The 12,239-nt window shown below is 39.9% G+C and overlaps 1 protein-coding gene across 1 annotated transcript in view; it reads right to left on the bottom strand.

The window, feature by feature from the left end:
* LOC121168088 (collagen alpha-4(IV) chain-like) overlaps positions 1-10,174 on the bottom strand; it is a 141,263-nt gene extending 131,089 nt beyond the window's left edge. Inside the window, exon 1 of the mRNA XM_040997854.1 lies at positions 10,106-10,174. Within this exon, the coding sequence (XP_040853788.1) occupies positions 10,106-10,174 (69 nt within the window). The remainder of the gene's footprint in view (positions 1-10,105) is intronic.
* Positions 10,175-12,239: the final 2,065 nt, after the last annotated feature.

Below are 12,239 nucleotides of genomic sequence, written 5' to 3'. Positions count from 1 at the left end.
TTTGAAGTGGCTTCATATGTATGTGTACATATAAAGTTCCAGACACTTACCTTTAGCAAATGAGCTCTCTTCTTGGGTTTTTTGGGATTGGCTATTGCAGTGAGGCAACAATTTAAGGATGTACAGGGGTTGGGTATTTGGCCAAGCCTTTAAAATACCGTGTGGAATGCCCGTCTGCCTTATTGGAGTGCCTCAGTCCAAATCCCTGCCCCGTTCTTGTTTGCAGCTTCCTGTTAATGAGTACACTCCAGTGCAGCACGTGACATTCCAAGGACGTGGATCCCTGTCATCGTCATGGCAGACCCAGAATGGCTTCTGGGCTCCTGGTGTCAGCCTGGCCCAGCCCTGGTTGTTGCAAGCATTGGGGAAAGAACCAGTAGACAGAAGATTCCTCTCTCTCTCCCTCTCTCCCTTAAAAAAAAATTTAAGTCTTCATTCTTCAAGGGTATTTAAAATACGACCATGTAATAATCTTCTATTTTTCTGGCAATTTTCTTGGGTAAGTTAGGAATTGTCCATTTTTAATTTTGAAGGTTCACATTTGTTAATTAGATTGTCTTTCTAAATTGGCTTTTCAGAGACGTGATTGCAATGTTTAGAAAGTAGTTCAAGTGTATTTAGAAACATTGGAGGATTTGTCATTACATAGTCAAAACAGTCAGGTCACTGAAAATTTTTTCCCATCAGGATATTTTTGTTGTTACATGAACTTCCTAACGAAAACTTTCCACAAATGGCAAGTCGTAACATTGTCCCTTTGTATCAAATGACAAAGTGGGACTGGAGCCACCCAAGACAGCAAGGGGAGATATTTGTTTTCTTTGTTCAACCAGGATGATAGGATAATTTTATGCTGTTTCTTTATGCATAATATTGGCAAAGCTGAAGAGTTCACATGCTAACTTCTTTAAAAAGTTAAGTGTGTTGCATAAAATTAGAAATCATTTTAAAGTACAAAAATTGAAAATAAGATCTATAGAATATTAACTGAAGATAATTACTGTTAGAGCTTTGGTTTGTTCCCTTTTCAATTTGTTCTCATTCTGCTTTTTTCACCTAAAAATAGACCGATGAACATTTTTAAAATTCATTATTCTAACTGTAATGTTTAAATGGCTACAAAGACTTATTTGTAGGTTGGCACTTCTCGGGGACTGGCTTCCTGGGACTGGAGGGTAAGCTTGCTCTGGTGTTGTAGGCAGCCCCTATTGAAGATCAGGATTGCGACCTTTTCCACTTCCAGGCAGCAACCTGCTAATGTTTCTGGAGAGGCAGTGGTGGAAGAGAGCCCAGGCACTTGGGGCCTTGCTACCCAGTGGGAGAGCCCGACGGAGTTCCTGGCTCCAAGCTTCAGCATGGACAGTCCTCCCTGCACAGCCATTTGGGGAGGAAACCAGCAGGTGGAAGATCTCTTCTTCCCTATCCCTCTCTCCCCCATTACTCTGCTTCTCAAACAAATTAAAAAAAAAAACATAAAAATGCAACACACTGAAAAACAGACAACCAGTCAACAATTAAAATACTCACCACAAACTAGGGTCTAATATTTTCAAAGAAATAAACAAAACAAAATGATTATAAAAGATGAGTGACTTTTGACAGGCTTTTCATTCTGTAGTCAAAACATCTATTAATCTTCATTGCTGATATATGCTTTTCTGATTGTTACTTATTTGAGAGACAGGGCAAGTACTCGCATCTGGTGGTTCCCTCTCCATGGGTGGACAACAGCTCTTTGCTGAGACTGAGCTGGGAGCGAGGAACTTAGAGCACAGTATCCCGCATAGGTGGCAGCGATCCAACCTCCCAAGCCATGCCAATTGCTTTCCAGGGTTGTGCATTAGCAGGCAGTTGAAATCAGGAACTGGAGGCAAGTGTCTAAGGCAGACATTCAGATATGGGATGTAGGGAGCCCAGCTGGCATCTTTACCTTTACATCAAATGCCTGCCTCTATTGAAATACTGTTTGACTCTGCATCCAGTTGCATATAAGGGTGTTTTTTATGTTCCTTACAGAGCTCCTGAAACACACGTGTCATGCTTTGTCCATCTTTGTGGTTCCGTTACAGCATTACATTTGGTATTGCTGGCCCTTCGTATATGTTTATGGAATTGGACCAGCATCTTAGTAAACACCAAAACTAAAAGATCAGTTTAAAGCTAGTCAATTCTTTAACCCATTGGTATAAAAATGAAACATTTGTCTTCAGATTAAATATTTAATGCTTCATTCAGATACTTTTTCATAGATTATGATGCAATGGCTTATAGATCTGAATGCTAGGAACAAAGGTAGATGATACTAGCATGAACTCTCCTGTCCTCATGAGGCTTAAATAATTACATAGATAATTGCAGTAGGATTTTCTAGCTTTAAATCTGCCTTTTAAGTAAGAATAAACAAAAAATAAAAGAATTCGTAGGTTCTGCGTGTACCTTCTTCTAAGCCTATGCTCCAGTTCCAGCCTGTGCCAGTAATTAGTAGCCAAGCTCCAGCTTTTACTCCTGGACTGCATTCTCCTTATTTGGGCATTTTGGAAACAAAAGATTCCTCAATCTTCTCCAAAAAGTGCTTAAACTAAGGATGAGCTATATGTGCAGCCTCTCAAGATAAGGTTATTACATGCGAGACAACATGTTCTATGCAGAAACTCATGCTCTCTAGTTACTGTGGCAAAGGCAGAAGACTATGAGGTAGGTCAGCTGAGTGTCACAAACTGTGGGTGGAAGCACCCACAGTGTCGCTTCACAGTGACCTGCTCAGGCCTTGCAAAGGCAGACTGCTCTGAGTCCGTTTGACCAGCATGAGCACCGCCAGATCGGCAGGGGCAGACATGCAGACAAGGTCATCTGGGGCTGGAGAGCCAGCACACGGCGGTGCCGAGCACCCGTTGGTGTATGCCAGAGCAAAGACATTGTCGTGATAGTCAGGAGCAAAACACTCGCATTCCGAAACGCATCATAAAATGCGGCAGATAGAATCTGCCTTTCTGGCTTCTAGAAATAATGCAATTGAACACATCTTGCACACAGCCAAGCATTCCACAAATGCCAAGTATTACTGAGAGAGGAATGTTTCAATATCAGAAAAGCAGCAATCCAAACATGCACCTTATACTCCTGTAATTCTGCTTTTATTTGGTGACCTAGTCCTTCCTGAAGCATATTAAGGAGGCTCTTTTTCGAAAATATTATTCAGAACATTCCATGCTGCTGGTATTTTCTAATAACTTTATTTGAAAACATCAGCAGAAATGGCCTCCTCCCTTACCATCATCCCCAATAAACAATGAGCAACCTATTTACTTTGCTCCGTCCCTGACACTATGATGCCATAGCTCAACCAACAATCTCATCCTGTTTATGGTGAGATTACCAAATGCCTTAATTGTAGATATTTCTATTCTTTTCCTTTTATTACAATTATGATTATTATTATTACTATTTTGTTAGATGCTGGGATTTCCCTTTCCCTCTCCCCAGGTTCCTTCCCCACACTGATTTCTCTTATAGTATTACAGTAGTATAGTCATTCCTAAACAGTCACAAGTCTATCATTCTGTTATTTAAGTGTATCCTGACATTGTAGGTATGGACAATGGCAGAGAGTCCAGCATCCTATTGTCAAGATATATTTAACAGTTTCATTGAGAGTCCATCTTTGATTTGGAAGTAGAGATGCATACTGCATTGTATCTTCACATCTGGATATGACAGTTTCTATTACACAGTTACTATACATCCTCTTAAATGAAAAAGCCATAATGCAAAATCAACAACAGGCAGAAAAAATAGAAAATTTACAATCCCATGAGGTTAAATAACATGTTACTGAATGACCAATGTGTCACTGAAAAATAAAAAAAGAAAATAAGAAATCTTAAAATGATGCTACTATATGACCTATGAGTCAATGAAGAGTTTAATAAGAGAAAAAAATTTTGAAGAAATGAAAATAAAAACGAAAATATCAAAACCCATGAGACATAGCAAAAACAGTTTTAAAAGGACCGTTGTTCTTGTATTTTGCAAGGAGGTTGCCTTATATCAGAGAGAACATATGATTTAGTATTTAGTATTAACAATGTGATTCTTTCTTTATGATGTAGAGCTCGTTGACATGTGTTTAAAATAAAGATCACGAAAACAATCTTGGAACAGTGTCCCTCAAATTCCATTCCCTGTGAGTAGGTACAACAAGACCAACAGACTAAACCTCTTTTTGTAGACATTTGCTGAGTACCTTCATTGCAGTGTTCTTTGTTAAGGAAACTCTTCCAGTATCTTTCAAGTAGACAACAAATCCTTGGGAAATTTAAAAATGAATTACTGGAACTAATTATCCGACTGGACATAGGTATTCTTTATGAGTTGACCTTTACTGCCTAACAATCCATGTAATAAATGTTATTCAGGAATATTTAAGATGCATAAATTAGTGTAAAAGCCAAACAAAAATCACCCCTTGTGTAAAATCACCATAGCCACTGTTAAAATTTTGTATGAAACTCAAATCAGATGTTATATATTTTACATTTGCACTACTTTTTTGACATTCTGTATTGTTTCTCACATCATTAAATAGTCTTTTAAAATGAATGATTCATGTATCATACTGCACATCATGATTTAAAGTTAAGTCTAATTTTTAATAATGCCATGATGAATTTCATTGCTTTGATGTATGATTTTTAGAGGAGACTTATAAACTTACTCATTAAAGCAACTGGTATAAATTTTTCTTTTTAATTTGGAACATGTTCCAATTGGAAAATAATGGCCACAATTTACATATTGAGAAGCAAAAAGAAAATTGAATAATTTCAAAACCTAGCTTGTTAACTATAATTTGAATTAATGCCTCCTATCCATTTTCTTATTTAATCCATGATATTATTTGCTGTGAGCTAAAGATTGAAATTTAAAAATGTTCCCAAATAACCAATTTTCCTAGTGTTAACTTTGTAATAATCTGCCCATTTCCAATTGAACTTTCTCTGGTTAGCCCAAAAATAAATTCAAGGAACCTCAGATGGAGCAAGAACTTTCTTTGGGCATTTATGGTCTTTGATGAGGTACACATAAAATGCAAAGTTTACCATTTGTATTCCTCCTTATAAGCATGGAGTGAGTCAACTGCTTACTCCATATAAAGACCCTGGCTTCTATCAGCCTCCATTTTTCAGCAAACTCTCTGCCCTGGCTACCATGAATACAGGGTGAATCAGGCTCAGAAGCTGTGCACCTGCTGTCCGAGAGCAACTTTCTCTTTTCTTATATCCTCTCCTCTCATTCTATCCCTTTGCTTCTCTCAGTCCTATTTTGATTTTTCAAGCTAGGGACATTTACACTTAGAATCTATTAAGTGTTTTTTTCTAGATTCTTCAGGATCGGTTTGTTTTAAACTAATTTCCATGTATCTAGTTGAGTAGTAACTGGATAAACATGAGAATGCATTATAATCGCAGTAGATTAAGAAATGGCCACATTATAACCTTAGAAGCAAATACAGAGAAGGGGAAGGAAAAAGCAGACTTGACGCAAGAATCCTTACGTGCCAATATTTTATAATGCAAGAAAATATTGAAAATTCGACTAGCCACTATTGAAAGAAGATATTGATCAGATCTATCTTGATATCAAGAATTTTTAATTTAAGACGATAATATTTGCAATGCATTCAACATTTTCTGGTATTAAGGTAGGAGATTAATAGTGGCTATTCCAACATCCACTGGTTGGCATGCTGTAAATGATTTACTTGGGAGTCTGTTGGGACAACATTCACCTTCAGAAGGCAGCAGCCAGAAAAGCTTCCCAAAGTCTGACTTGTTTATACATGAGAACCTGTCCTGCTTTTTCAATTTGTTGACTCATTGAATTAATCCAGAGTGGGTTTTTTGTTGCTGTTGATATAAAGCTCATTTTGGCTTCCAATTTTCCAATTGATTCAACATGCATGAAGCATATCTTTTGGAATATTTTCTAACTCCATAGATAAATTGGGATGATTGTGTCCATCATAGCCACTGTGATGTACCATGACTGCCTAAGGGACAGTCATCAACAGCCTCAGACTAGAGCCTCCTGAGAGTGTGTAGAGCTGCAGGTTACAATAAAACTTCCAAATGGCTCATTCCAGTTGTACTTCTCCCCTGAAGTCTCAATACATTATTCCTCATCACGTTTAATGTGAGGATGCTGTTCTCACACAAAGCTTTTTGTAGATCCATACTCTCTTGGGAAGTTTATCATTACAAAATCCATTCCACCTAGAACTAGTTGTGTGACCTTGGGTAGCTAAGATGTGCTCTGTTCTTGTTGATGAAATGGGGATCATAATATGAGTCTCTAGGATTGCTGTGGTGAATAAACACAGTGCTGTGTATGAGTACTTTAGACCATGTGCTGGCACCTGATAGGAGCCCAGGGAATGTTCATGAATGTGGGCAGTAGTATCTGGCACTGACTGACAAAATCGTCATCCAGTTTTACCTAGCAGAGCCCCGGATTCAAGTCTTTGCATTTACTTTACTTTAGTCCAGTTAATTTACATCATGATGACTTTACACAACAAACATGAGACAATACATATACAATTAGCCTGATAGAACCATTCCATGGTGTAGACAGATGTCAAAATATTATGTTAGACAAGATAAATACACGCAAGTACATCCATTGATGTGAAGAAAGAAAAGAGATCAAAGGAGACCTTGTCATGTCTGAAAGCCCCAGGGGACAGTGCAGTTGGTGGAAATATGGAAACCAGTGACCAGACAGAACACTGGGTAGAAATGAGGGAAACCCATGTGCAGGGTGCATTGGAATTGTACTTGATCTGGAAGAACACAAGGTGAAGGCTGTCTCAAATTTGCTGGTTGTCAAACATGATCAAAATGATCACAAAGATGAGACAGCATGCCCAGCCCACGGAAACCAAGGACACAGCTGCCACGGTGCCTCAGACATCAGTCCACTTCCTCTGGCTGTTATTTCTTTCAACTTATGGTGGTAGCACTTCAATTTTATTTGACTAAACTACTCTCCCATCATATTTGTTAGTCTCTTAGCCGATGGGTTGGGCACATGCCTTAAGCCAAGTCAGACAAGTGCCCTCTCCCAGGAATTTGAATCTTTAGCCCAAAGTGCAAGGAGCTTATTCATACTGACAGCAATGCAGTGCCCTGCAAAATCTCTGTTAGTTCTTGTACCTTATCCTCACAACTGCCCTGGGGCAGGTCTTTTCTGAGGCATGTTTGTTTAACTTTTCTTCAATTTCTGTGTACTGCCCCATGCCATTCCAACAAATTCCTTTGTTATCATTGTGTTAGCCTAAATAATTTCTATTGCTTGCCACCTAAAATCCATGGCAAGGGGTCAGGAATCCAAAAAATAGTCTGGCCAGCAGGACTAGTGGGTCAGCAACCTCTACCCGCCAAGAAACCTCTTTTGGGAACACGTGGAAAGAGACGAACCCTCAGAAGCAGCAAATTCAGGCTGGCAAGTGCACATGGGTAAGCCTTTGCCGGGGAAACTTACCTGGCAGTTACCCGGGATGGACTGGAGAATGTGAGAAGTGAGTTACTGATTAATCATTGCTTATCACAAAACTGTAGGGCACTTTGATTTTGTATACCTGTAGTATGAGTGTCAGCCCAGTTAATAGTAAGAGCGACTATATCTAGCACCTAGTGAAAAACCGTGGTGGACTTAGAATGTACATTGGGGTAAACTTGCATGCCTATTCGATGTCAGCTTTTGCCAAGCACATTCATGTGCCTTGGAAAGTTACAGCACTCACTTGCTATACAAAAGGGACTGGCAAATATGTTTTTCTAGGCCATTGTATTTCAATAACCATTTCTAAGTCTTTTTTTATTAATGCTTTTTTTCCTTTATTGGGCTTACCTTTTTTCTCTATCAACAATAAGTTATGTAACTACTTCAAATAACTTTAATAAATATGAAAGTGTAATAAATCAAATTAATGAAAGCACAAAATCAAAACTTAAACATTCTTAAAGTTCATACCCAGAGCCACACAAACTAAACTGAACATTTTTACTACAGAAGAAGACACGTTTGTTTTTTTCATTAGGTAAACCTTGGAAAAATTCCCTCCAAACTTGTGGGCATATTCTTGACCCTGATTTCTCAGAGCTGCCTTGTTGGACTTTTGACATTAGGTTTAATTTCTTTCTAGAAGTGGATTCAGTCAACTAACTTGTAAAATCTAAAATCTTTTGGCCAAATGCAAGACTTAGTTTATTATCAAGTAAACAAAGGATAGATGTTTTGAAGTATTCTGTCACAAGACTCTCGGCAGTTACCCCAGGTAATTGGTTTGTGATGGTAATAGCCACTCTCCAACATCAGAAAAAAATTCCCATAGGGACTGGCTAACTTTTAGCCGAGTATAAAAAAGCAGTCAGAGCTGGCACACTGCAGTCTCAGGTTAGTCCTCTGCTGCAGCACCAGCAAGCTATATGGCTACGTGTTCTAGCCCCGGACACTCTACTTCTGATTCAACTCCTTATTAATGGCCTGAGAAAGCAAGGAGGAATGGGCCCCTGTATCCAGATGAGAACCCGGAAGAGGCTTCTGGCTCCCAGCTTTGCACCAACTCAGTTCTTGCTGTTGTGGCCATTTGGGGAGTGAACCAGCTGATGGATGGAAGAAGGATGTGTGTGTGTGTGTGTATCCTTCACTCTATAACTCTTTCAAGAAAACAAATAGATCTTTTATAAAAGAGAAAGTAATCTTACAAATGCTCTTGCTCTTCAGTATAAGACCAAACAATGATTACTACTCTATAAGCAGAGTCAAATGTAGGTTTAAGATGTGTTCATCTTCAAATACAGAGAGAATAGGCATTTCATTTAATTTCTTATACCGTGTACCACTCTCCCTCTATTTTTTTTTATATTACAAGTATGTCCTTTTACAACTGTTCATCCATGTTGATACCAGCCATTAGAGGGCCTTATCCCATTAGAGCAATTATTATCTTCATATAAGAAACTGAATGTTCTTTGTTGACAGAGGAAAAGCAAAAGGACACTGGGTGTTGACGAGGGCCCTTTGTGCTCTTATATGAAAATCCAGATTTCCTGGCTGAACCCCCAGGGATTCTGTTTCATGAAGTCTACAGTGTGGGCTGAAGATCCATACCTGTAACATTCCAGTTGATTCTGATGAAAATGGTGCTTGGGATTCCCTTGTAGAACCTCCAGCCATGGAAAAGAAGGGGGTGCTTTCCTACCTATGGGTATCACCTCTTTGGGACTAGAATTCAAAACCTTTGGGACACTAGAAGAGGTGCTTAGTATTAAAGGAGTGAGCATCTCTTACAAGGAATCTGCCCAAAGTTCAGTAGGAAAAAACCCTGAAGAATAGGTGTGGTTTGTAAGCTGCTGACCAGAGTGAGTAGAAGAGTATTAGTCACCCTTTCTGCTTCTCCCCGCTGGGACCTGGTTTGCAACACAAGACATCGAATTTTCTGTAACTAAATGACCAAGTTATGGTGTGGGTGTGCCCTGTGGATTCATGTGGTTGAAGGCTTATTTGTAGAGCGGTGGTATTGGGAGGTGGAACCCTGGAAGTGGTTCTGGTGTGTCTGTCCTCCTAAGGGATTACTCAAGTTCTCACGAGAGGGGTTTTACAAAAGGAGGAAACCCCATCACCCATCTGTGCTACCTACTGGAGATATGACGACACGCTCTGACCTGTGCTCTCATCATTGCCAGCCACATCTGTCATCTGCATGGGCGCTCCCCAGAACAAAGCCAACACAGGTTCCATGCTCTTGAACCGCCGTAACTGCAGGCTGAATGAAGTTCTTCTCTTAAGTTAGCTACCTCGGTGATGTAGTTCTAGTGATGAAAACCGGGTGGGTTGGAAGGTAAATAAGCATCTACATCTAGGGCTTGGGGCAGTTCTCATGGATAATGTTAAGTTATATTAGAACATGTAGAGTTAACAATGTGGTTACCTGGCCGGCTTTCCATGGAAGGAACAGTAGCAACTCAGTTAAGCTTTCTGCTTCTCCCATTCCTGCCCAGATACCCAACCTCTGCATGCTGTTCCCTGGGTGTTTTCTCACCTGGGATCTCTGCTTCCTGCGTTTCCGCTCCTTCACAATCTGCTCATCTGTATCTTCTTTTGCCAACATCTCTGCCCTCTGCTCTGTTCTGTCCCAGGATCCACACTCACCCACTACGTATCTAATTCCCCACATTTCTGGAATTAGATCAATCTAATTGTTTCATCTTGATCTTAATGAGCTTTCTAATCAAGCATGCTATAGGACCATGGACTCACCTCCATCTAATCCACAGTGCCTAGGAACATGGTCCATAACGAACACTCACTCAGCAATCTCTGTGATTTATTTTAATGAGGCCCACAGGAACAGTGTTCCCAAGCTACCTTTTGGATTTTATTTATTTATTTATTTATTTATTTGTTTATTTATTTATTTATTTGGAAGGCCGAGCAGCAAAGTGATAGAAAAGGAGGGAGAGAAAGAAGAGAGATCTTTCACCCATTGGTTCATTCCCCAAATCAACCCAGCAGTCAGATCTGAATTAAGTAAAACCAGGAGCCAGCAACTTCATCCTCATCTCCTACATGAGTGACAGGGATTCCATTTATCATCTGCTGCCTTCTCAGACACATGAGCAGGGAGATGGAACAGAAGCAGCATAGCCAGGACTTGAACAGACACTCTGATATAGAATGTGGACATTCCAAGTGCCAGCTTAACCTACTGCACAATGCTGCCCCTACCAAACGACTTTTAAAAATTGAAATAAATCTAACTCCAGCTACTAACCACAAGTTTTTTTCCAATGCAAAAACATGGTAAGCCCAAATCTAAGTACTCTTCTTAATAGGAATCTGATTTTCCTCATTAAGTGGTTAAAGGATTTTATAAAAAATCAAATCAGTTTAACATTGAAATTTTGTAAATAGCTAAAGTTAAAAAATGATAACGCTGGAACATTGTATCCTTTTTCCAGGAGAATTTCAGTCTGATCCCATTTATAAGCAGATATTTAACACTGAAAAAGGACCCCAAAGCGCTTTTTCAAAGCTCAGTGATCCATTGTGCAGCATTGGCTTAACACAAAATACTTTTACATAACCCAGGCCACCAGGAGGGATATCCGGTCAGCTATTTTTAAAGCACTGCTCCCCCACTCCATCTCATGTAACAGAGTTACAGCAGTTTGCCTAGAAAATTGGCACAGATTCTGTAATTCATGAAATCACATCCTAGATGAAACATTTGTAAGTTGTCTCAAAATGAAATTACTGTCACACAAATAAGCTACAATAACAAAAAAATAACCAAGTTAGACACTCATATATGCATGTAGGAAACGATGTTTTATTGATATGTGTGCGATTTTGCCTTATAAATGATAAAATCATTCAGCAAATATTTATAGAGCACTTGTTGGGCGTCAGGTGCTGTGTTATAACTGGAGACTCCAGAGGTGGAAAGGTTCAGGGATCAATAAATGGGTGAGAGTGGCGTGCCCTAACAGAAACACAGTATGGTGACCAACAGACTACCTGGACAGGAGCTCCTAGAGGGGCATCGAAAGTTGTTCCCCAAGAAGGCAGCATCTGTGCTGAGAACTGAAAGTCACCCAAGCAAAGTGGGAAAACTCCTCCAGGTAGAGTGGGGCATGTGCTAGATGAGGACTTCCTGAGCAGCTGGGGATAGCGAGCCAGGAGAGGGAGGAGAGAGAAGCACAAGGGGTAGGTGGGGCTCAAGGAGGTTCACGTGAAGGAAGTTGAACTTGACCGGTACAGGAATGGGGAACAAAGACAAGTCCTAAGCTGGAGAGAACTGTCATCAAAATTGTGCTTTGGAAGGTGCCCTCTGGCTGAGATGTGGGGAAGAGATTAGAGGCGCACCCAGGGGAGGTTTGGGTGATGGATGAGGCATTACAGGTGGTCCAAAAAAAAGGTGGTGCACACCAGGGTCTGAGCAGTGGGTCCTTTCAGCTTGGTTGCCTTGTCATGGTGACTGAGCTGTCATAAATCCAGCATCCAAGCATTACTCTCACCTAGAGACATACGCCACCTTCAAGTTACAGACCAATAATAACAGTAATGGCTGTCTCCGTTTTACCACAATGTGATGAATTCCTTTCTTCAAGTAAGAATTCGATAAACCAGAGTTGCCATTAATAGCCTTGTAATTGTAAACAACCAATAAGACA

Source organism: Ochotona curzoniae, unplaced genomic scaffold, assembly GCF_017591425.1.
Source record: "Ochotona curzoniae isolate NIBS_2020 unplaced genomic scaffold, NIBS_Ocur_1.0 patch53, whole genome shotgun sequence".
Taxonomy (NCBI): domain Eukaryota; kingdom Metazoa; phylum Chordata; class Mammalia; order Lagomorpha; family Ochotonidae; genus Ochotona; species Ochotona curzoniae.
Note: the sequence above shows the minus strand (reverse complement) of the source record. Positions and strands in the feature narration are given on the sequence as shown.